This window comes from Numenius arquata, chromosome 5, assembly GCF_964106895.1.
Source record: "Numenius arquata chromosome 5, bNumArq3.hap1.1, whole genome shotgun sequence".
NCBI classification, from domain to species: Eukaryota; Metazoa; Chordata; class Aves; order Charadriiformes; family Scolopacidae; genus Numenius; species Numenius arquata.
In genome coordinates, this window is record NC_133580.1 from 494,540 (window position 1) to 518,081 (window position 23,542).

The 23,542-nt window shown below is 60.0% G+C and overlaps 2 protein-coding genes across 3 annotated transcripts; one reads left to right on the forward strand and one right to left on the reverse strand.

Moving 5' to 3' along the window:
• ZDHHC9 (zDHHC palmitoyltransferase 9) lies at positions 1-14,846 on the reverse strand. Its single transcript, XM_074147290.1, has 10 exons — positions 14,768-14,846; positions 14,142-14,432; positions 5,953-6,113; positions 5,232-5,390; positions 4,128-4,265; positions 3,926-3,974; positions 3,524-3,626; positions 3,274-3,377; positions 2,589-2,760; positions 1-1,965 (listed from the first exon to the last, which is right to left on the reverse strand). Exons 2-10 carry the CDS (start codon positions 14,306-14,308, stop codon positions 1,861-1,863), a joined length of 1,158 nt encoding a protein of 385 aa, XP_074003391.1. The 5' UTR covers positions 14,309-14,432; positions 14,768-14,846; the 3' UTR covers positions 1-1,860.
• Positions 14,847-15,173: 327 nt separating this feature from the next.
• Positions 15,174-21,068, forward strand: UTP14A (UTP14A small subunit processome component). Of its 2 annotated transcripts, XM_074147166.1 has the most exons (14): positions 15,174-15,350; positions 15,610-15,680; positions 16,350-16,414; positions 16,581-16,723; positions 16,867-17,022; positions 17,755-17,874; positions 17,951-18,045; positions 18,278-18,401; positions 18,500-18,577; positions 19,028-19,391; positions 19,512-19,894; positions 19,971-20,158; positions 20,230-20,329; positions 20,642-21,068. In XM_074147166.1, the coding sequence occupies exons 1-14, from the start codon at positions 15,291-15,293 to the stop codon at positions 20,912-20,914; spliced, it is 2,220 nt and encodes a 739-aa protein (XP_074003267.1). In that variant the 5' UTR covers positions 15,174-15,290; the 3' UTR covers positions 20,915-21,068. The 2 variants fall into 2 exon arrangements, with proteins under 2 accessions (XP_074003267.1, XP_074003266.1); XM_074147165.1 differs by having other exon boundaries at positions 15,291-15,350; positions 19,028-19,894.
• Positions 21,069-23,542: the final 2,474 nt, after the last annotated feature.

A 23,542-nucleotide genomic window follows, 5' to 3' on the forward strand; every position in this document is an offset into this window, starting at 1 on the left:
GAGATTTGGTCAGTAGCGTGTTGGGGCGGGTGGGAGAGGAGGGGAGCTCCCACCGCCGGCGGGGTGTGTGGGGCCTGGGGCTGGTCTCAGGATCCCCCCTGCCGCGGGGGTGACGGGCCAGGTCTGGCTGCAGGGGGGCAGCGGGTGGGAGCCGGGCAGCTCCGGCCCCACTGGCCATGGGAGGCCCGAGCTCCTTCTCCGGTAGGTGCCAGCAGGGATCAGCTGCAGGGACACTCTGAACCCGCTGCCGGAGCCCAGGGCAGCAGCTCTGCCCTCTTGCCCAGGAGAGGAGACCCTGGCACTACGGGAGAGGGGGCAGCGCCGGTCGCCACGTTAATGCCATGTTAATACCACTTCGGCCACTGCCATGCACGGCCCAGGTCAACACTGCGAGGGGCCAGGGAAGAGGAGCAAGTTGGGAGGCACACATCAGGGGGGACAAGGCTCCCCGCTTCGCTCATGCCACTGTCGAAAGCAGGGTGGCACAGGAGGCCAGAGAAGGAGCGTGACGGAGAACCAAGCAGGACTGCCCCCGTGGGACATCCTCCCCCTGCCACCCACTCACCCCGTGTCTGCGGGGAGGCACAGAGGGACCCAGCACTCGTGGTAGGGGATGGAGAGCCCCAAACCGCCTTCCCTCCATTGCCAGCCCTCGCGGGGACCCCCCAGACACGAGGCTCCTCCCAGCCCGGCTGTCGGGCACAGGACAGGGAGCGTGGTGCTGGGAGAGGAGCCCTGTCCCAGCACAGAGCTCTGCCACCGCCGCCTGCCCCAGCCTCTCCTCCCTCCTCTGCCAAGGAGGCACCGCACGGCCAGGCCCCGGGCAGCCCCGGGAAGAGCCAAGGCTCTGGAGGCCTGACGATGGCTGAGAAATGCAGGGAGGGACACAGGGACACAATGACATGACACAGAATCGGGGCTGAGGCTCTGCAGAGCAGCGGCCAAGCAGTGTGCCGCAGCCTGGGGGGCAAGGGGAGGGCACGCTGGAGCTCGGCACTGGCACCCGGGAGCAAAAGCAGCCCTGGCAGGAGCTGGAGAGGCGGTGGCACAGGGTGACACTCCCCTGCAGCTCAATACAGCCCTTGCACAACCGCTCTGTGGCCAGCGCGGGGTGGAGACAAGCGGCAGGAAGACGGGGTGCCCCCCTCCCTCCCTCGAGCCCCAAGTCGGGCGTGAGCCCCGGGGAAGGAGGGGAAGGAGGTCCCCACCACGACTGCTCTTGCACCGGCTCAGTCACACAAAAAGAAGGAGCACGGGAAGGAAGCTACTTTAAAAACTGTTGCCAGCAGAACACCTTCCCAGCTGTTTTGGCCCTTTTGGCACCAAAATGTCTCCAGACAAGCCCTGCCACGTTAACCAATAAAACAATGCCACAGATTAGAGGAAGGAGGGAGGAGGGGGGAGAGGACACTACTGCCATAAATTGCTTTCCCCTTCCCATCAGGATTCCTCAGCAGTAGGGAACAGGCCAGCCCTAATGTCGCTTCTGAGCTGCTTGACCACAAGTCGCCTCATCAGAGAGTCGGGGCCAGAGGTGGGGACAGCCCTGGCCACCAAGCCGGTAGTTAGCATCCAGGACAAACTGCAGAGCAAGAGGTCCTGCCTCGGCCCGCAGGCAGACCAGCCCTGGTGGAGGTGAGTGCCCCTCGGTGTCCAAGGTGGGCCGCTCGGGCTCATTATCCTTCGACACCGTGCAAGGCCAGCGCCAGCCCGCACCGCCTGCGCATCCCGGTGAATAATGACTAAAGCAAAATGGCCATGAGGAATCGTTTGCCTGCCATCCAGCCCATCTCCTCCTCTCCTCCATCACTTCCAGCTTTGATTAGACAAAACAAGAAAGTTCTCCCTTTCAAGCAGACGCTAGTGCTCTGCTTGCCCAGCGTCCTGGGATGGGACCGGGAGCTCCCCAGACGTTAGCTGCTTCTCCTCTGGCATCTCAGCGTTGCTCAGGGGTGGCGCAGGGACCTGGAGAGAGAAGACAGCAGTGACTTGCAGGAATACACCCCAGAGAAACAGCAGCTTGTGCCCAAGCAGGAGCAGGCCCTGCCACTTCCCACCATGTTCACAGAACAATTTAAGCGGGAAGGACGTTCTGGAGGTCTCCTGTCCAACCACATCCTTAAGGCGGGGCTAATTCCAAAGACAGAGCAGGCTGCTTGGGGCCATATCCAGTTGGGCAATGGCTTTCTCCAAGGATGGAGATCCCACACCGTCAATGGGACAACCCTTCAGCTTGCACTCAGGGCCAAACCAAGATTCCTGCGACCTCCCACCCCTCCTGCCCCTGTAAGCGCCAGCTCCTGTGTGCCCTCAGGGCAGAACTGACAGCTCCAATCCAGCTGTGATTTCCTCTGAGGTTTACTAGGACTCAGAGGAGCCCAGCACCCTCCTGGCCAGCTCCAGAGAGACATTGGTTTCCAGGGCCACAGCACAACAGGCTTTACATCGGCAACCTCTCAGCGAGGTCCCAAGTGTTGCTCTGTTCCTGCTAAATCACGCTATCAGCTTTCCCTCTGCTGGCCCGAAGCACCAGCGACTCCAAGCAGGATACCCCGTCAACCCCCCTGCCCCCAGAGGGAATCACTCACGGCACTCGGGTGAGGAATGCTGCCATCCTTCTGCTGAGCACCGCTCTCCTCCGCCTGCCCACCAGGGGGGCCCTGAGCGACGGGGGGCTCTTGAGAGCCAGGCCCCCGTGGGCACGACTCCTCCTGAGCTGTGCTCTCCTCCTGCTGCAAGATGCCCCGTCTGTCCAAGACACTGCCAGAACAGAATCACACCGTCAGAGACCCCACGCCTCTCCCGAAGCCAGCTTCTCCTAGCAGGAAAAGTGCTGGTGGAAGACAAACATCAGGGGAAGGGGTTCCTCTCCAAAACAGCCCAAGCCTAGTTTACAGTGTTCATGTTCCTCCTGTGAAACCAAGCCCCTAGGAGAGCAGCCTAGTTCGGAATGTGAGAGCCCACCAAAAAGAGCGCCCTGGAAAGAGCCCCCGCTGCACACGCTGCCCCAGGGAAGGGGAGCCACTTCTCCACCAGCTTCCCAAGCACATGGTGACAGTGAGCACCTCAAGCTTCAATCACTAAGATACACAAGGAAAGCAACACAAGACCTTCTTCCCCAGAGCTGTGTCCCAAGTGGCCTCCAGCAGCCCTCAACACACACAGAGCTGGCAGAAGAGCAGCCAGGTCTTGCACCCGAGCAAGGAGAGCTCCTCCCAGTCCCGCACTGGGCTCTGGGGGCAAAAACAGCAGGGCTGTCCCTCGAGAGCTTACCTGGGTGGGAGAGGCCCACAGAGGACCTCACAGCAGTTCTTCACTATGTTGCCGTGACTGTAGGGATTCTGCACGCGGTTCTTCCCAGTCCAGGACCCCTTAATCTGCAACAGACAGCGCAGAGGCTCAGGTCTGCTCCACGGCCACCTGAGGAGAGCCCTGCTCAGCCTGTGGGGCATGGCAGCGAGAGGGCCACAGCCGTGACACACCGAGGAGGCAAGGATCAGAGGAACAGAAAGACTCTACTTACGTCTTCGTTGGTTGTCTGATTCAGTGCCACCAGGAAGGTGTGGAACCCAGTTAACCCCACCACTGACCACAGGGTGAAGAAGCAGATGAGCACCTCCAGTACAGTGAGAAGAGTTAAGGACTGGCAACAGCCAGGAACAGCCCCAGCCCAGCTGTGTCACTACCCCAGGCACACTGCCCTAACTTCCTTGTTTCTCCTAGACATGGTTTTCTGTTTTACCCTCCTCCCAAAAGGGTGGAGGGTAAAACACAGAAGTGCTCCTCACCTTGTAATCATGGGGGAAAATGCCCTGAAAGACCCCTTAGAGAAGTCCAGGCAGCAAGACTCCAGCCCCTCCATAACGCAGCTCACACTGACCCCCAGCTTTGGAGAAGCCAACCCCTCCACACCGTGGAAGGATATGTCCCCGGGGTTTCCTTCAACGTGTTCAGAAACCCAATCTTCAGAGATTCTGGCAATACAAAGAGAGAGATACTTTTTGTCTGGAACATCTCGCTGAGTCCAGTTCCCTTTCCCCCTCCATCACCTCTGGGTTCGCACCACCACCTGTGCCCCCGCTCCCCCTCAGCCCACCCAGCCTCCTCCTCCCTGCAGCCAGACTCACTCAGTGCTACGTAGACTATGTTGAAGGTGAAGATGTAGATGGTGAGGAGTGAGAGCGAGAGGATGAAGAGGTAGAAATAGCGGTAGTTCCTCTTCCCCACGCAGTTGCCCACCCAGGGACAGTGATGGTCGAAGCGCTCTGTGAAAGGGAAGATGGAGATCAGCGCTGCTCTGGCATGGCCCTGCCGGCCTCCAGATCCTACTCCTCCTCCAGGCCTTACCCCTTCCAGACCCTACCCCTGTGCCCCAAACTCAGAAAATTCCAAGGCTGACAAGGGCTCCCTGGACCACCAAGTCCAACCCTCTGCTAACTCAGGGCCCCACATCACGGCCCCCTTCCAAAGGGGAGACCAGGTAAGAAAGTGCAAAAACCAATCTACTAATGAGTCGTTTTGCACATTAAGACAGAGCTTGGCCCCATGCATGTCTTCTCCCCCCGAGACCAGAGGTACAATAGCTTTTACTAGAGCAGCACACGGGTTAGATGAAGGCCTGGGCGTTCAGAAGTTCTTGTCTAACCCATGTGCCACTTTATTCCTACCAGGATAATCAGAAGAGAGTTCAAGGAACTGCATAAACATGCAAAGGGCTGGGAACCTGCAGAGGAGGAAGGGGATCCAAAAGAATGGGATTCCTTCCTTGAGAAGGGATGCTGAACGTGAGCCAACAATGATACACAAGAGCTAAGAGAGAATCTGCTGTGCAGGGAGGGGAACACACACCAGGGGCACTGATCGCACCAGCAGAATCTCCATGCTGATGCAAGGAGCTGCTTTCACACGAGACACAGCTCTCCACTGGAAGCCTCTAGCCCAGCAAGGCCAGCAGTGAGTGAAACTCAAAAATGGGCTGCACATTTCCATGGACTAGTTAGGCTTATGTTAGACTAGTTATTGCCAAAGCAGCACTGGCAAAGATGAACCACCTGGCTTCATGTTCTGAGCAAATCTCAAGCTCCTGGAGCTTCAGATGAGGCAGACTGTCCCTGTGTGTTCACAGCACACCACGCTGGCCTCGCTCAGCATGAGACCCGATGCAGAGTGGGACCCGGTCACTTCCAAAGGCTCTACCCTGTTCCCCAGCTGCAGGAGCCTCTTCTACTCACCCACACAGTTGTCGCAGATGCTGCAGTGAGAGGCACGGGGCGGACGGAAGATCTTACACGTGTAGCAATACTTCAGCTTCACTATCTGGTTGTTGATCTGGAAGTTTTTAATCCGTGGGGGCGGGCGCTGACCCTGCGGCACGGTCCCGTTGGTGGCCTCTGAGAGAGAGGACCAAGCAGAGATCAGAACCGCCTGCTACACCAGCACAAGTCTAGAACGAGAACTCGCCTCCCTGCTTCTCCTACCAGTGCGATCAGAGCCTGCTGGGTCTAGAGCCAGGGGCTGCAGCTCTGCTCACACTGTTCAGAGCCAAGTTGGCAGCTTGGAGGCACGAAAAGGGGTGCCAGAGCTTTCATGGGGAGATTGAGAGGGGATGGGGGGGGGGGCAGTGTCACTCTACAGACCCCCATTCACCAAACTTCCCCTCTACCTGAAGGACCAAGGGGCCCACACCAAGCTTCCTGCCCCCCTTCCCAAAAGCAAATGGAGTTTGTATGTACACAGCTACAAGTGAGAAAACAGCACGTGAAAAGCTCCCAGAAAGGGAAGCAGGTACATTGCACAATCTTTTGGAGACTCAGACAAGCAAAATTAGCCACCAATTCCCACTTCTGGAGGGCCAGCCGGGAAGAAAGGCTCTGCAGAGAACGTAACATGTAAATATGCCAGAAACGCAGAGGCTTTTCCAGCCCTTACCAGCTCAGCTGGCTCCGCACTCACCGATCTCCATCTCGATGAAGGCTGCCTCATCAGGCAGGGCTCTGGGGATCACCCCGGGATCGCTGAAGCTGGTCCGCAGGAGCGTGGCCATGGCGAAGAGGAAGAGAACTGCTGCGAAGACGGGGATGGCCGGGGAGAGCTGGACCGCCAGGTACCGACACCTGCGGAGAAACGGCAGGAGGCGATGAATCAGACCAACGCATGCTCTGCCCAAGCCAGGGTCTGAAAGACTGGCACGGCATCAGAGTCTAGATTTTTCTGCACACTGCTTCCATCTCAAGAAGAGAGGCTGTTCAGCGCTTCCTCCCAATCCCACCAGCCCAGGGAAACACCCCTGGGGCAGCTCTAACGACTACCCACGCTCAAAGTACCACTGTGTTTTCAACCAGCCAGGCACAGCACACTTTCCAGCGTTTTGGTTTGTCTCCAGCTCCCATTTTGCTCAGAGTCACGGTGACACCAGAAACCGGCCAGGTGGAAGGTTGCTGTCTGGAGGACCCCCGCCGCAGCCCACTGCTGAGGGATGGATGCAGGAGAAGCACCCAAGGCCTGGTCCGAGAGCCCACCACTGGAGAGAGCTGGCAGGCACGGAAGCACAACAGAAGGGTGGGAATCTCTGTCTGTCCCCTAGAGAGGCAGCAGCTTCTAGTACCACAGAAATGACCTTCCAGGGATGAACCGCATCCTGTGCTTCTCAGGAATGGATTCAGGTGGAAGTGCAACATTCCCGTGCAACAAGACGTCTGGCTTCCTTTGACTTTTCTGAGGGAAAGGACTCAAAAGGTCCAACTGAAGCAGAAAGGCTCCTGCCCCCAGACCACCCCAGCTCGAGAGAGGAAACACAGCGTAAGGTTTGTTTGCTTTAGAAATACAGAAAGGTCCAATGAGGAATTTATGCCGCTAATCCTGCTGATTGAGGCAGTGCAAAGGGAGCAGGGAGATTAATCTCTCTGTGGCCCCCGTCACCTCTGGACACCCGCAAACATGTCTGTGCAGGCACTGCAGCACAGGCCATGCAGGAGTCATGGCTTAGAGACGTACTGGCCTGAAAGAAAACATACTTTTACCCCGATTCCTTCAGAAAACCCCACTTATGTTGGGGTGAAGTTCCTACGGAGGTTTCCCATGGTTTAAGGGAAACCCCACCGAAATCCCAATGGTTCTGCAAAATTCCCCCTCTCCTTGCACGCCTGCTTGCCCAGGTTCCTCCTGATGAAGCCGGGTTCCCAAGCTCTCTGGTGAGCCCTGACTCCAGAGGGGTGGATCCAGCCCAGGCTCCTGCTCCCATCCACACTTGCTCTCCAAGAAAGCGTAAGGCTACTGTGGTGAAAGGCATGGGATTATCCTCCCCGGTGGATCTCTCATCCTAAGCAAGGCGATTCCTACGACACCCGTAGCATTAACTATTTAATTCTGGATCGCCTTCCCACCCATAGCTTCTCCGTAATGCAATAAAGGTTCTAGCTCCAGATGGTTCCTTTGCAGCACTGGATTCTGCAAGCCCACCATCTACTGCAGAAGCCTCACTGGGCTTTAATTTGCCATCACTTGACTCCAGCGACTGTCCCCTCTGTGTGAGGGGTGTGCGAGGTGCAGAAAGGGCTGTACACTGAAACTACGGTGTGCTTTGGCCACAGCCACGACACGAAGCGTCCACAGCAATGCATGGGGCCTGTCCCCATAACCAACATGGTTAATTTTAGACACTACAAACTGTGCAGTTACTCAAAACAACACAACCCGTAGAGTTGTTCGCGTGCAGAGCCCTGCCTACACTCGAAGAGGCAGGCGGAGTGGCCAGAGGGCTGAGCTCACCAACTGTAGGCAGCCTCAGACAACTTCGCTTTCCCTTCGCAAGGGCAAAGTCTAGAGAGAGAGATGCAAGTCAGCCAGCAGTTAAACAGAAACCTTGGATTCCATTTTGAGAAGGAATATGGGTTTATTCTTCTAAAAGCTGGACACGGTCTGCCTCAAAGGGCTGCAGTTTGACCCATGTCCAGCTGACATGACAGCTTTTATAACTGTAGTAACAACATGAACATGTTACAGGCTTAAAATATGGATTCATGAACTGTGTTAAAGCTGAGCCAAAACTGCGCCAGAGCTCCCAGCCTCAGATATACACTAACACCTTATAAGTTTCTTCAGTGTACTGTCAGCCAGGAGATTTATTACCTGTGGGCACATGATCGGTGCCGGGTGTTCTCTCCCGGGCGCAGACCTGAAAGCTTTGCACAGAAGCACTCAGGAATAATCGGGACCAGCCCCTGCAGCAGCCCGTGCGGTCCCCGCTCCATCTGCGCACGAGCATGGGATGTGACTCACTCCCTGCTGACCGTTCCCTGAGCATCTTTGTGAGGAAACCTGCCCTTCGGGGATGCAGCACGCCCTGCTGTCCCCGAGGCACAGCAAGAGTGGCCTCCAGACTGATGTTACCACACCACAGAGCGCAGCATGGGAATGGGAAGAGGGAAGGGGAAGAAGCCTGCAATTTTAGGAGATGAAAGAGATGAGTGCATGACCGTCCTGCCCGCTGTGGCAAGGGAGGTGGCAGCATCCAGCCGGTGTCCAGCCCTTCAATCCAGCTCCCAGCGTGGCACAGGGACAGGGCAGGTTAGGTCCCCAATTGAGGAGGGGAGAGAAGTGATCCCAGAGTGTTTGTCTGCCCAGAGGTGGGCAGCGGGGAGGAAAAAAGCCCCAGTAAACACCAGATGCCTGCTCTCCTGTCTGATGGGGAAAAGATAACTAGAAACTCATGCAAGGAAGCATTAACGCTGGCTCCTTCAGCTGCCATTCACAGAAGCGCATGAGACATCTGCTCAGTGAAACCATTGTCCTGCTGCCATCGTCCCTCTGGCATGATGCAAACATCCCGACACCGCGCTGGACACTCAGCCCTGTCATTCAGCTGTGCCCTGGCACAGCAGGGGCTGAGCAGGGCCCTCCTGCCTCCCCAGGAAGCTGGGCTGGCAGCGCCACTGTATCCCCTCAAACGAGCACAGCCCGGGGGCCAGGTCAGAGATGTGTGAGAGAGACAAACCTCCAACATGCTGAAACTGCACCCCAAAACCCAACACCGAGCCCACTGCCTGCCTCCCGTCCCCCTCTGTGCTGATGGAGCCTTGCTTTCAGGAAGGGGTCTTCCAGGGAATGTGCCCCGTCCACCTGCCAGGGCAGAGACAGCCAAGCACCGTCCAGAGCGGCTGAGCAACAGGTAAGGCCCCGACGTGAGGCTGTGACTTGGTACTCACTAGCGCCGGGGAGCCCTCAGTCTACACCTCATCTCCAGCGCGATTACGCTCAGCAATTCATTTACAGTCCTAAGTAACAGACATTTTAAAGATCTTTTGTTTGGGAAAGCTGAGAGTCAACAGAGACATACTGTTGGCATGTACGGATATTGCTCCTCCTCCGCTCCCAGTGCAGTATCTGTGTTCTTGAGCATTTTGTCATCTAACAGCAGACAATAACAGCACTATCACAACTCATCATCATGGGGGACGGGGGGGGACTGGGGGTGAGAAAGGCTTAAACAAAGAGATCATCAGAATGGAGCGGAGGGGGAGCAGCAAGAAGCAGCAGCTGGGAGGTGCCACGAGTTTACAGTGCAAGGGCTGCTTGGCCGATTATTTTGTGATGACTTTGGAAGGTCTGTTGTAAGCAGCACAGCAAGGAAAGCTCTGGAGGAAGGGGAAAACACGGCAGCCCCAAGGGAAGAGGACTTCAGCCACAGCCATCAGGCAGCACTTCTCACCGCCAGGCCCCTCCAGGGCTCAGTGCAAGCTCTGCTCTATAATTAATTTACATCTCGCTTGCAACTAACACCTAACCACATCGTGTACCTGTCCCGAATGCTGGAGAAGCAGAGCCTTTCCCAAAAGCCTGACCCTCAGCAGAGCACTCCCAGCCATCCGCATCTCCTGGACCGGGGACGGTTTCCCGGCGCTGATGTGCTTGCAGTGAGCGTGGAAGCAGTTGCTCTGAAACCCTGGGTAACAGCCACGCTGCCGACCTATAAGTTTGGGGCCCTTTCCCAAGCAGCAGTCGGGGAGAACCAGAACTGCCTATGGAAACTCTCCCCGGCTGTCGACGGCGATGCAGAAAGTGCTCACAAGAGACCCGCTGCGAGGACACGGCACGTGCTTCCAACCCAACCCATGCAGCAGCCGACCTCAGGCAGGGGACAGAGAGGGTACGCTGACGTTATTGCTCCTCTCCCAGCTACACTCAAATCTCTGGGCAGGCGGGAGGAGAGCACCCCGAGACCCGGTGCCACAGAGGAGGGGCAGGCTGCAGGGAAAGCAAGTTGTCCTCCGAGAAGGAGCCCACGTACAAGAAAAAGGACTCGCAACTCAAAAACCCAGGAGCAGCCACTTTGCGCCAAAACACATCTTCACAAGCAAAATCAGCTGAACTCTGGGTACCAACAAGTTCACTTCTATCGAGAGAAACTATAACTGCTAAAAAGCGATGATCAACTTGCGTGTAAGCTTTGACAAGGCCTGACATAGACCTAACCAGAGGTAAATGCCATCTCAGAAGCGCTTCTTTTTCAGTGCAAAATCTTGGATCTTTGGGGTTTGGGAAAAAAAAAATTAAAAAAAAAAAAATCAAGTCACATGAAGGATTGAGCATAGATTTTTATCAACTCATCAGAAAACAAAGAAATTTTAATCTCTACATAGCTAAGGAAGGAGGAAAAAAAAAACAAAGCAATAAAGGTGCTTGGTTGTTGGCAAAGCAAACAGCAGCCCCTCTCCGTGCCCAGGAGCCTGGCGTCGCAGGCGCTATCTGGCCTGTAACATTTACAAACGCTGGACCTTGGTGCTGGAAAGCTGAAGACAAAAGAAATGCAGTTCTGTTGCAGCTGCTCTGGAGAGCTGAATGGAGAAGCCTGGCTTCAGGAGGGCCATTACAGACAGGCTGGCAAACTGCAACGGAAACCCCCAGCAGCCAGAGAGAGGACGCTACATCCCATCGTCTGAATTCCCACATGGATTTCACTAATTGCTTTACCTGGGCTTCTCCTCATGCTCCAAGCGTAGCTGGACAACTAAGTGCCCTATCACAAAAGCTGACGTCCCCAGTAAGTGTCTGAAATAACGCCAGGAGGATACTGAGCAGGATTTTCTGTGACACGTTACGGTCCCAGAGTAGACCCAATTACATACAGGTCTGGGACCCTGCAGGGACCAGCCCCAGCCCTCGAGCAGCAGGAGCTGCTTTCTGCCAAGGCGGTGGCGAGAGAGGTGCCCTTGGGCAGAGGACTCGGGCGGCTGCAGAGCACTTCCCTAGTACAGCTCCACGGCCCCTGCTTTATCTGGGAGGGAGGAGCCGATCTCCAGGTAGAGCACTGACAGCTCAGTCTCTCCGAGGAAAAGACTTACCCCGTTCCAGACCGCAGCTCTGCAGTCTAGGGCATAAAAACATAAAAAATTCCCACACATGGGGCTGAGGTGGCTTCAGAGAGTTCAACTGGAGACGTGGCAGATGAGCCGATGGCATCGGAGCTACTTGGAAGGGGGAGGGGGGGAATGAAAATACCAGCAGCAGCAGCCCAAACAGAGAGGCTGTCATTTATTCCACGGCCGGGGAGGACTCTTTTGGGGAGGAACACAGGGCTTATCTCATGACGCGCGATGCCAGTCACCACCGGCTCTCCAGCAACGGCGTTTGTAATCAGAGCCCAGCCAGAGCAGCCTGGAGGGCGAGGATCAAAACCGTGCCGGCTCCCATCGCCCAGCGAGATGTTTTCTGGCTTCAGGCATCCCCGAGCCTTGTTTAGACAAGGTGTGACTGCGCAAGTGATTCAGCTGAATGAAACAAGCGCTCACAACACGGGCACCCCTGCAGCGAGCGCGCAGGAATTGAACGGACTCCTCCACCCACCACTCTCTGCTTCCCTCCAAACCCAGATCCCAACAACCCCAATTGTTCCTCCGTAGCACAAACTTTAAGAGGGAAACCATGAATTTCAGCACAAATCTGCCAGAAGCTGAAATGAACAGATAACACTGTGAAAAGATCAAAGCCGAGCCCCTCATGCAGAAGCACCCCAACGCCCTCGGAATGCACACAGGGGAAGCAGGGCTCTCGAGCAGCCAACCCGCTCAGCTGCTCAGCTGGGGCGGCGAAGCAGAGACGCTGTGGAGTGCTCCTGGTTGGGAAGGCAACAATTCATCCCTGCCCCAAATTCAAAAATCCCCCAAGAATTTCCAACCAAACCCACCTCTTTCAAACAGAAAACTTTACGGTGTTGTGCTCTGACAGGATCAAATGGGTATTTTGGATTTTCCCAAACTTTTCCTCATCTCCTGTTGGGTTTCAGCCAGTTTAACTAAAAATCAGAGATGACTCTGCTCCCAGCCAAACCTCCCGCAGGCCAGCAGCCCCCGCAGAGACCACCCTCCAGCCCTATGCAAAAGGCATGTCCTGGGTGTCTCAGTGAGAGCAAGGACATGAGCGACCCTGCCACAGGCCTCTGCCTCCTGAAGCCCGGGAAGGGGCTTCTCGAGGAATTCCCAGTCCCTCGCTGCGCCCACGGCAAACCAGCCATCGCGCCACCGGCTCTGCTGGCACAGCCCCGCACTGGAAGGGCAGCCCTTGGGTCCCTCTGCCCCACACAACCGCGGCAGGCGGCTGGCGAGGGCAAACATGGCAGAGCGGGATGTGGCTTCACTCTTCAACTAAGGACAGGCTCCGCAGGGAATGAGAGCAATTATCCCTCACAATAAGTGTTTCTGGAGCAGTAACACTTAGTAGTTCTTCCTGCAAGGCAGGAAGTCTTAGCCCCATCTTTCAGATGGCAAAAAAACCCAAACAACAAAACAAATGGTGGTGTCATTTCATACCTTTGAGTTCAGACTGAGTCAGGGATAATTTGGGCTTTCCGCTCTGGGGAACCCCAACACCTCGCATCCCAGTCGTACGGCACCTGCCTCCACAGCTACACGACGACTAAGCAGAAAAACCAGTCTCCTGCCTGACCAAGACCCAACATTTGCCACTTCATTGCTGCTCTTGGGATGTGGCAAGCCTCCCCAGACTGTTCCAGAAAGCCCTTTCCAAGGCTGCCAGCAATATCCGCTAACGAGAGGAGCCAGGGAGAGCAATGCCTGGCCAGGGGAAGCCAAGACAAGTCCCCTGGCCTGGGGAAGATGTCTACGAGGCCAGCATCTGGGCTGAGTGCTTTCTGAATCTGGAGGAATAGCCAGGGCTTAACCCTTGAGCAGTTTCTTCCACTTGCTTTCCTGGCTTAAAGAGCTTTTGTGTTACCCAACCCCATGTAGGACCTTGGCCTCCCTAAGAACAACATAAACATGCTGATGAAGACAGAGGAAGGAAAGTTTCACAGTTGTTCAGCTGATCCAAGCTCATCCTCAAACCAGGAAGAAGGGGCAGTCCTGTCCCCTCCCCACAACACCAGGGCTCAGCAAACAGAGGCTTTTTTTCCCCCTTTGTTTTTTTTTTGGTAGGATTAGTCTAAGGCCAGATCGGTTCCCCAGCCCAGCCCACAGGGAGAGCTGTGGGGAGGGGGCAGGCCCTGCTCTTTCGGCAGCACCCAACACCTCGGCTGCGGGTCTTTAGGCTGCCAAGCTGATCTAAAAAGGTGGCCGGATCCTCTCCAAACACCAGGGCTCCAGCTCCCGGGAGCGCATGCTGTAGTGCAGCACTCTGCAACACCCACCAGCCGGCGGCTGCAGGGCAGGTCAGATCGGTGCTAAACCAACCCCACTGCCACCAAGCTCAGTCCTTTTTTTGTTAATTCTCCGGCTGGGTCACCTCCCTCATTGGGCTGACCGGGGGCAGGGACGCAGGCTGGGCCCTGCTGGCCTCCGCTGCCGCAGCAGCAGTGCCCTTGCACCCCGACTATCCCCGGGCAAGAAGCAGGCACCCCAAACCCCCATCCCCTCGTGCCCCGCTCAGGACAGGGGGCTGCAAGTCCCAACCACAGGGAAGCACACGGAGAGCTGGCGTCACGCCGCAGGCAGAGACATGGGAAAGCTCCATCCTCCCCCAAAACCTCCAGGGCCGCTCTGCTGCGGGTGCAGAGGCAGATCCCACCAGAGAGCCCCGCACCAGGGGCTCCGCCACGCTCCCCTCCCACTCCCAATGCCACCGGACAGACAGGCCCTGCCCGAGCCCTGTCCCGGTGCCACGGGGTCAGCCGGCCGCCACGGGGAACTCACTCGAAGGCGAAGAAGAGGGCGCAGGTGCCGAGGATGAGGAAGAGCGTCAGGTAGAAGATGCCCTTCTGCCGGGCCATCATGATGCGGCCATCGCAGCAGAAGGTGTTCCTGCCCGGCAGCTTCTCCCATTTCCGAACCACCTTCTTCCTCGCCACCATCACCGACATGGCGGGGGCCGTCACTGGGGCGGCGGCGGCCGCCACACCTCCAGGCGCTGCTGCTGCTGCTGCTGCTCCTCCACCGCCCGCGGCCCCGGCATCATCGGGGGGCGGAGGGGGCTCGGTCTGGGGGCTGCGGGGAGAGGAAGAAGCACCTCAGCACCGTGACCGGCGGGGATGGATGGAGGGGGGCATGGCGGCCGTCGCTATGGCAACACACCCGGGAGGGGTGTTGCCATGGAAACCCACCGGGGAAAGGAAGGGAGGAGGGGGCGGGAAGCCCAGGCCTCGAGGGGAGCGGTGTGGCCTACCGGGAGGGGAGCGGGCAGGGCAGCCCCCGCCCCACCGCCACACCGGGACCCGACCCCGGGAGGGGAGGGAAGCGGAAAGGGAAGGGAAGGGAAGGGAAAGGAAAGGCAGGAAAGGGCAGGGAGAAGCGGAGAAGGGCCCCACGCCGCCACCGCTCACCCCGTGCCGGTGCCAGCAGCACCGGGCCGGGCCGCTCCGTTCCCTCAGCGCCGCGGGAGGGGCCGCCACGCCCCGCGCCGCCGATAGGGGGCGGGGCCTCCACAGCCATTGGCTCCTGCTGCCACCGGCGCCCCGCCCCGCCGCGCCCTGTTTTCTTATTGGACCAGTGGGACGTCACTCTACGGAGGCTCCCTCCGCCCCGCCGCTCCCTGCTTTCCCATTGGGCCAGCGGGATGTCACTCCACGGAGGCTCCCTCCGCCCCGGTGCGGACAAGGGGAGGCGGGGCCCGACCGGGCCGCTCCCCCCGGGGCTCCTCACTCCGAGACTTTGCCTCGGTGCGGGGAGCCCCGGGGGGAGCGGCCCGGTCGGGCCCCGCCCGTCAGTCCCCGTTGCCATGGCAACCCTGACGTCAGGCAGGGCGGTGGCAGCAGTCAGGTCGGAAGCGTCGCGCTTTCCGGCAGGTCGCGCGGCAGCGTCGCGTCTCGTCGCGGCGCTTTACGTCCAGCCCCGGCGTGAAACGGGATGGCGGAGGAGTGGCTGGGGGTGGAGGTGGCCGTGAGCGCCAGCGAGGGCGAGGATGAGGTGAGGGGAGCGAGGATGGGCTGGGATCACACACACACACACGCCCCCCCCCCCCGTGGTAGCCGCAGCCGCGGTGTGTAGTGCTCCGGCCGCTCCCCCGGCCCGGGAAGGCTGCAGGGAGGGCGGCCTGGCCTGGCCTGGCTTGGCTGGGGGTGCAGGGGCTCTTCCCGCGGCCCTGGGGCTTCAGGCCTGCTCGGACTGGGGGTTTGCTCTGCCTGGGCCGGGGCTGGACTCTGTAACCGCGTCTGTCGTGTTCCAGGGGCAGGAGGATGGCGAGCGGCGGCACCGGCAGCTCCTGGAGGCGGTCAGCTCCCTCTCCGGACGGAGGCGGTGAGTAGGAGGTGTCTGAGGGGCTATTAGGGCAGCCCCGCCGTGTTCCATCCCCGGTTCCCCCGCGGGGCTGCACAGGGGTGCTTTGAAAGGGGGCAGGGCGCTCGGTTCCCTTTCCCACTGGCACCGGCTCTTCTGCCTCTGCCGTAGCAGCAGGTTGGAGGAGAAGCACGTGGGGGCACACGAGGAGCCTTTTGGTTTATTTTCTTTCCATAGAATCACAGAATCATAGAATACCAGGTTGGGAAGGGTCCTCAGGGATCGTCTAGTCCAGCCTTTCCTGGCAAAAGCACAGTCCAGACAAGGTGGCCCAGCAGCCTGTCCAGCCAAACCTTAAAATTGTCCAGTGATGGGGAATCCACCACTTCCCTGGGGAATTATTCCAACAGCTGATTGTTCTCACTGTGAAAAATTTTCCTCTTGTGTCCAATCGGAATTTCCCCAGAAGTAGCTTGTACCCATCACCCCTCATCTTTTCCATGTGACTCCTTGTAAAAAGAGAGTCTCTACCTTCTTTGTAGCCGCCCATTAAATACTGGAATATGGTGACAAGGTCTCCCCTGAGCCTTATTTTCTCAAGGCTGAGCAAGCCCAGTTCTCCCAGCCCTTCCTCATACAGCAGCTTCCCTGTCCCCTGATGGAATGATGGTGGCCATTCTCTCCTGGCAGGCGGAAGCTGGCTGAGCGTACGGAGGCGAGCGTGCAGGTGTCCGAGTTCAATGTCAGCTGCAAAGGTGAGGTCCCCGGGAGGCTGGGCAGAGCTCCTGCTGTCTGAGCGGCACAGCGCTGCCTGCCCACAGCTAACGGCCTGGCATTTGCTGTGTCTGCCCGCAGCTTTGGGCTGAGGGCAGCTGCAGCCCCCAACACTTGCCCGTGTTTGACGTGCGGGGCCTTGTGTAGGTGCTGGGGAGAAGCTGGTTCTGTCCGAGCTCCTGCAGCCCATCCGCCCCAAATCCGCCCTGAGCAACGTGAAGAAAGAGCTGATCAGAGTGAAGCAGAAAAAGGCTGTGGAGCTGCCGCTCAGCAAGGAGGAGGCAAAGCGGGTGAGTGGCCCGTGCAGGCAGCAGGGGGGAGTTCTGCCCTTGTGGGGCAGTTGCGCTGAGCTCTTGCATCTTCTCTGATGCGGCCTGGCTTTTCTTGTTCATAACATCAGCCTTTCTCTACTCCTGCTTTCCCCTTCTTACAGGTCGTGAGGGAAGCTGCCTACGTCAGGACCTCTAAAGACGTGGGCAAGTGGCAGGAGGTGGTCTTGCAGAACCGCCGGGCGGAGCAGCTGGTTTTCCCTCTGAAGCAGGAGATTGCCACGGTCGCGCCCCTGGAGCAAGTGACTTCAGCGTGGAAGGTGGGTGCTGTCACATGTCATGCAGCTCCCAGGGCTCAGCTGGGTCAGCTCGATGTCTCCTGGCTGCACCGGGAGGAGTGAGGAAGGCGTGAGGAAGGCCGAGCCTGTAGCCGAGGCTCTGGGGAGGTCCATGCTGAGCTTGGGAAGACTAAAAATGGAGTCTCCTGCATTCCTCACACATAGCAGATGTGTAAATGCTCTCTGGGAGAGGCCGGGTAAGGCATGAGCAGAGGGTTTGGAGCCTGCTCTGTCCCCTCTCCTCTTTTTTGCCATTGCTGTCTGCATGCCCAGGTGAGAGGCAGCCCCTGCCGAGCTCCTGGTGGACGTGGCACCAGGTACATCTGGGGATCTGCCCAAAGGTCGCTTTCCGTTCAGCGGGACGTGGTGTCCTGTGGCCTGGAGCTTCTGCTGTGTGATTGTTGGCCGGTGCTCAGCACTGCCTGTTGACTGCCAGCCTGTTTCTCTGCCCTGGGAGGGATTCTGCCCACCCTGACCTGGCGCGATGGCTGGGAGGGTGCCTGGGCGGGCCTGCAGGGAGCCTTCGGTTGTTCCGCAGGACCCGTGAACAGGGCTGTGACCTCAGCACCCACAAGGAGGGGGACACGCTTCTCTGGGCCCTCCCGTGGACCTGCTTGGAGGCAGCAGGAAGGATGAGGACGTCTGGGGGAGCATTGGCTCTCGCAGTTCTTCTCTCCTCATCGTGCTCTTGCTGTTTCTGTTCTGTCCCAACAGGCCCGAACTCCCCTGGAGCAGGAGATCTTTGGGCTGCTCCACAAGACACAGCAGCCCATCACAGACCCACTCCTGACGCCGGAGGAGGCTGCCTCGCTGCAGGCCATGAGCTTGGAGGAGGTGAGCGCTTTGACCCCGTGCCATGCCCTGGCTCTGGGCGCCTTGGTGCTTGCCCTCACTCTGCACTCCCTGGCAGGCCCGGCAGCGGCGGGCAGAGCTGCAGAAGGCTCGGGCTGTGCAGTCCTACTACGAAGCTAAGGCTCGTCGAGAGAAGAGGATCAAGAGCAAGAAGTAAGGCTGTGCTGTTTCTGGGCTGGGGGCGGTGGGAGAGGGCTGGGTCCTGGCTTCCACGCTGGCACCGACCCTGCCCAGTGCAAAAACACAGAGGAAGGCAGAGCAGCCCCATCCTCCCTGGGGTCTGCGATGTATTGGGCAGCCTCCTCCCCAAAACAGTGCTGCGAGCCCAAAGGCCTCTCCAACGCCACGAGGTCTCACTCCCCGGCTCCCTGCCCTTGTGCCGCAGGTACCATCGTGTGCTGAAAAAAAGCAAGAGGCGCAAAGCCCTGAAGGAGTTTGAGCTGCTGCACAAGTCGGACCCCGAGGCCGCCTTGGCGAGGCTGGAGGAGCTGGAGCAGCTCAGGATGCAGGTGCTGCTTCTGCGCTTCTCCCCCACCCCTGGGGAAGTCCCCTCTCGAGAGGCTGCTCTTTCTGATGCTTCTCTCTTCCTCTTCCCCCCCCACCCCAGGAGCGGATGAGTCTTAAGCACCAGAACAAGGGAAAATGGGCCCGTTCCAGGGCCATTATGGCTAAGTACGACCTGGAGGTGAGATCACAGAATCACAGAGGGGTTTGGGTTGGGAGGGAACTTAAGGCCCATCCAGTGCCACCCCCTGCCCTGGGCAGGGACACCTCCCACCAGACCAGGTTGCTCCAAGCTCCGTTCAACCTGGCCTGGAACCCCTCCAGGGATGGGGCAGCCACAGCTTCTCTGGGCAACCTGGGCCAGGCTCTCACCACCCTTAGAGTGAAAAATTTCTTCTTTACATCCAACCTAAACCTGCCCCCATTCAGGTTCAAGCTGTTTGTCCCTTGCCCTGTCACTACAGGCCTTGGAACAAAGTCTCTCTCCGTCTTCCTTATAAGCCCCCTGTGTATGTTGAAAGGCCACAATAAGGGGTCTGTAGGGTGGGGACGGGGAGACGGCTGAGGTGGGGCAGGGGAGGTGGGGATGTTGTTCCTGGCCTGCACTAGAAACCTCTCCATCCCCTGGCAGGCCCGCAAGGCCATGCAGGAGCAGCTGGCCAGGAACAAGGAGCTGATGCAGAAAGTGCGGGTGGAGCTGCCCGAGGAGGAGCTGGGTGATGAGCCTGAGGAGGACCTCACGTCGGTGACCATCCCCACCATCCCTGTGGGTGCCGGTGGAGCCAATCCCTGGATGCTGGGCAAGCCCAGTGGCCCGGCCAGGGAGCCTGAGGCACAGGAGTGTCATGAAGATGCTGTGGTGCCTGGTGCTGTGGAGAGCAAGAAGGAGATGGAGGAGGAGGACGAGGAGATGTCGGAGGAGGAAGCTCTGCTACAAGACTTCGAGCAGAAACGGCAGGTGCGGCAGCAGCGGGCAGGGAGCCCCGAGGGACACGGTGAGGAGCTCACAGACCTGGGGTTGGGCAAAGGAAAAGGGGTCATGGGGGCTGTTTTCTGTCCAGCTCTCCCTCCCGGCTCCTGGGTGACTCTTTCTCACCTGTTGCCTCAATTCATAGGTGCTGATGAGACGGAGGTGGTTGCTGATCTACCAGGGGACAGCCCCATGCACCCCATCTGTGCAGAGGAGCAGGCGAGCCTGGGGGTTGAGCAGGCCCCCCAGGCACAGGAGGAGACGCTGCTGTCGGAGCAGCTGGGCCGGGTGCAGACGATGGAGGACATCGAGGCCTTGGCCTCGGAGGAGCATGTGGAAGAGCGGGAGAAGCCAGCGGCCCCGAGAGCAGGGAAGCGAGCACAGCAGCAGGAGAAAGGCAGAGCAGGGGACAAGTGTGACAAACCAGCAGCCAAGAAGAAGAAGAAGATGATTAGCCTGCAGGCAGTGCTGGATGGGAAGCCCCAGGAGGCTCAGTGCCCCAGCCTCCCCGTGGTCATGGAGGAGGAGGTGAGTTGATGGGATGGACCTGTCCCTTGGTCCCAGGGCAGCGCTGGCTGCAGGGGGCTGACCCCTCTCCCCACAGGAGGGTGGCATCGACCAGAGAGGGGTGATCACCGAGGCCTTTGCCGGGGACGACGTGGTCGCCGACTTCCGCCGGGAGAAGCGCAAGGCAGAGGAGGCCGGGAAGCCACAGCCGGTGAACCTGGTGCTGCCAGGCTGGGGCGAGTGGGGAGGCTCCGGGCTGAAGCCCAGCACCAAGAAAAGAAAACGGTGAGTGCAGAAGAGCTGCGGTGACGTGCCTCAGCCCGGCACCAGGGCTGACGTCTCTGCTCGCCCAGCAGGTTCTTGCTCAAGCCGCCCCCGCCACCTCCCAGGAAGGACCAGCACTTGCCCCACGTCATCTTGAGCGAGAAGCGCAACATCCATGCGGCAGCACATCAGGTGGGTGACACCATCCGGCGCTCCAGCACCCAGGCTGGCCCAGAACCTTCCCCTCCCCCTTTCCCAAAACATCCTGTATCCCTGCCTGGCCACGTAGTTTCCAGTGTTGACAGCCCCGAGGCCAGCAAGGTCATGGAGGGAGGAGGAATTTGCAGGACTGGTCCCTTGGTGTGCTCTGCCAGCCCCTGGGATCTGCTGGAGGGCATGGAGGGAGGTGGCAGCACAGTGGGAGCAGGTCCTGGAGGAGCAGGAATCGGCATGGGATGAGAGCGGCCCCCGCTGGAATTACCCCACGGTGCCGTTTCCCCGCAGGTCAACGAGCTGCCCTTCCCCTTTGAGCGGCACCAGCAGTTTGAGCAGAGCATCCGGGCGCCCGTGGGCCCCACCTGGAACACGCAGCGTGCCTTTCAGAAGCTGACGGCCCCCCGTGTCGTCACCCGAGCTGGCCACATCATCCAGCCCATCTCCGCCGAGGATGTCCCCGGGGCGGCCACCGTGGCTGGCCATGGAGCCAAGCCAGCGCTAGAAATTCAGCCCAAGCGACAGGAGCTGCCCTTCCGCCGCCCGCGCTGCAGAGCGCGGTAGCTCCCTGTGTCCCTGGGCCTTGGACTGGAGCAGGCGCAGGAACCGGGAGAGGCTCCTGGTTGTGTCCCCGGTACCTTCTGCCCCTTCCCCCCGCAATAAAACCAGCTCCTGGGTGGCTTTGCCTGCGCCGTCCGGTGGCAGCGCCCGGCAGGGGACAGCTGTGCCCTCCTGCCTGTCCTTGGGGCCCCGCACGGGGCAGGGGGGGCTCAGCCTGCTGTGACGTGACCAGCGCGCTGCGGGGGGGCCGGGGAGGCGGCGAGGGGCTGGAGCAGCCGCCAGCGCTCCCTCGGGGCCGGCTTTCACCTGACCCTGGGGAGGGGGGGGGGGGGTGTCTTTCATACCCCCGTTTTTTATATATCATATAGCATAGATATTTTACTTTATTTTTTAATCTCGGCTAAAGGGGCTTTGTCACAGCCCTGGGGGGGGCTGAGCCTGGCCTGGGGGTGCCCCATCCCCGGCCCCAGGGTACCTTCTGTCCCGCTGTGCCAAACCCCATCGGCTGGAAAACGGGTCTGTGTGCGGTGCAGCCGGCTCTGCCCCTGGCGCAGCCACCGTGCCCTCTTCCTGCTGCTCAGCCCGGCCCCCCCCCGGCCCGGCCCGGCCCTCGCAGGGTGACGTGGGGTGCTCGGGGTGTTCGCCGTGTCCAACGCCAGCAGAGGGACGTGCCGGAGCCTCCTGGTGAAAGGGGAGCGGGCAGGGAGCGCTCCGGGACTCGCTGCCCACGTGTGCCGCGCTCACGCCAGCCCCAGAAACACGCCCCGGCCCCGGCCGAGGAGCCGGAGCCGCTGCTGCACCCAGGAAACGCGTTCCCTGGCTCCGGGGATGCCTCCTCCCACCCACGCTGGCACCGCGGCCCGGACGGGTCCCCGGGCTAACGCCTGTCCCCCGGGGCTGGGGCAGAGCTGCCGCCCTCGCACCGGGGAAGCGGGGGGGGTGTCCTGTGGGGCGCGGGTACCCTACAACTCCCTGATTTCACCCCAAAACCACGCGGGGCTCTCTTGGCTGTGGGTGCCGGTGCCCTTCCCCGGGGCGGGGGGGTGTCACCCTGCCAGGGACCCGGCCCCGCCGTCACCCTGGGGCAGCCAGATAGCGCTGGCCCTGGGGAGGGGGCCCGGGTGTGTGGCATGAAAAAAAGAAAAGAGAGAGAGAGAGGAAAAAAAAAAAAAAAAAAAAAGCGAAGGGAAAGGAAGCGGAGAGCGTTTCCGTGCGGCGAGGCCGGAGAGCCCCCGGCTGGGCTGGTGGCCCCAGCTCAGAGCCCAGCTTCCCTCCGCCCCAAACGCCGTGGGAAACCTTCGCCCCCGGCCCCGCGGGACGTCTCGGGGGGGGGGGGGGGGTTCTTCTTTGTTTTAGTAAAAACCGAAGCGCCCCGGAGCCAGGGGAAGGCAGTGCCCACGATGGGGCACCCTCTGCCCCCACCTCCACCTGCCGCAGCCAGCCCTGGGGTCCCCTGACACCCTGCTTTGCTGGGGACAGCCGGAGCCCTGCGGCACCGCTGTCCCTGTCCCTCCTCTGCCCCGGCCCGGGGCTCTGCCCGCCTCCCTCCCAGCCCCAGGCTGGGCCCATGGGGTGCCCCGGGCCCCAGCCCCGCTCCCCCAGCCCCGGGGTGCTCAGAGTCCCTGAGCTGGGAAGGGTCTTGGGAGGCTTTGAGAAGCAGAGCTGGGCTTCGGGCTCAGAGCGGGGGCTCCAGCGCGGTGTCCTGACAGGATGGGGAGCCCCACGCACCTCCCTGGCCTCGGTCCCCACCTTCGACTCGTCCCATGGCAAAGGACCATCTCCTGATGTTGTGTGTGGTGTCCCCTGCACCCCCAAGCTGGGCTGGCGCCTCCTCAGCTGCCCCAGAGCAGGAACGATAGCCCCTGGCGGGGCTGGGGCCATGATGGCACCAGGACAGTCCCTTCCAGGGGTCTGTTCCTGCAGAGGACCGAGGCCACCGGCTCTGAAACCACCCATGGAGGAGGTGGGTTTGGGGCTGTCACCAGCTGGGACCACCCGAAGTAACGAGAGGGACCTGCTGACACGCGGCCCCACGGTCCAGAGGGGAATTTTGGCTGGTGGGTCCCGCGGCACGAGCGTGGCTGGTGCTCAGCCGGCGTGGAGAGGGGACAGCTTCGAGCCATGGAGCTGGATGTGCTCTGTGGGAAGGGCGGCACTGGGCTGGGCTGGGCTTCAACCTGGGCTTCCAGTGCCCAGAGGTGCTTCAAAAATAAACCCAGAGAGCATCAGCGCGGGGATGAGGTAGAGGGGGGGGACCCACACGCAGCGGGGTCACCGGTGCTGACCCCCCTGGGTTGCCGGGCCAGCTCGCCCGCTGCGGCACAGGCTCCTGCATCGGGGGCAGCGCTTGTCCCCCCCCCTTCCCTGCAGAAATAAATGCGCTGGGCACGGGAACGTCAGCGCTTGTGTGGGGTTTTTTTTTTAATTAAAAACCAATTCCAGGTCTGCAAAGCGCTGCAGGAAAGGGGGACGCTGGGGACACCGGCCGGCAGCTCCCAGGGCAGCGGGGAAGGAGGGGGAGCGGAGCCGCAGTTGGGGGGAGCCCCTGGCAGCGGGGGTGTTGCTCACGGTGGGGCGGGAAGGGGCCGGGGAGCTCCGCGGGGCCCTGGCGCGGAACTGGGGCTGCTGTGG

What these genes read in the sequence shown, in the direction of transcription:
- ZDHHC9 (XM_074147290.1), bottom strand. Translation starts at nt 14,308, where the DNA reads ATGTCGGTGATGGTGGCGAGGAAGAAGGTGGTTCGGAAATGGGAGAAG. An exon ending in CTTCATCGAGATGGAGATCG is followed by an intron (nt 5,391 to 5,952) that starts GTGAGTGCGGAG and finishes CCTCTCTCTCAG; the next exon opens with AGGCCACCAACGGGACCGTG. An exon ending in TTGAAGGAAACCCCGGGGAC is followed by an intron (nt 3,627 to 3,925) that starts ATATCCTTCCAC and finishes AACTCTTCTCAC; the next exon opens with TGTACTGGAGGTGCTCATCT.
- UTP14A (XM_074147165.1), top strand. Translation starts at nt 15,291, where the DNA reads ATGGCGGAGGAGTGGCTGGGGGTGGAGGTGGCCGTGAGCGCCAGCGAG. An exon ending in TCCCTCTCCGGACGGAGGCG is followed by an intron (nt 15,681 to 16,349) that starts GTGAGTAGGAGG and finishes CTCTCCTGGCAG; the next exon opens with GCGGAAGCTGGCTGAGCGTA. An exon ending in AAGAGGATCAAGAGCAAGAA is followed by an intron (nt 18,046 to 18,277) that starts GTAAGGCTGTGC and finishes CTTGTGCCGCAG; the next exon opens with GTACCATCGTGTGCTGAAAA.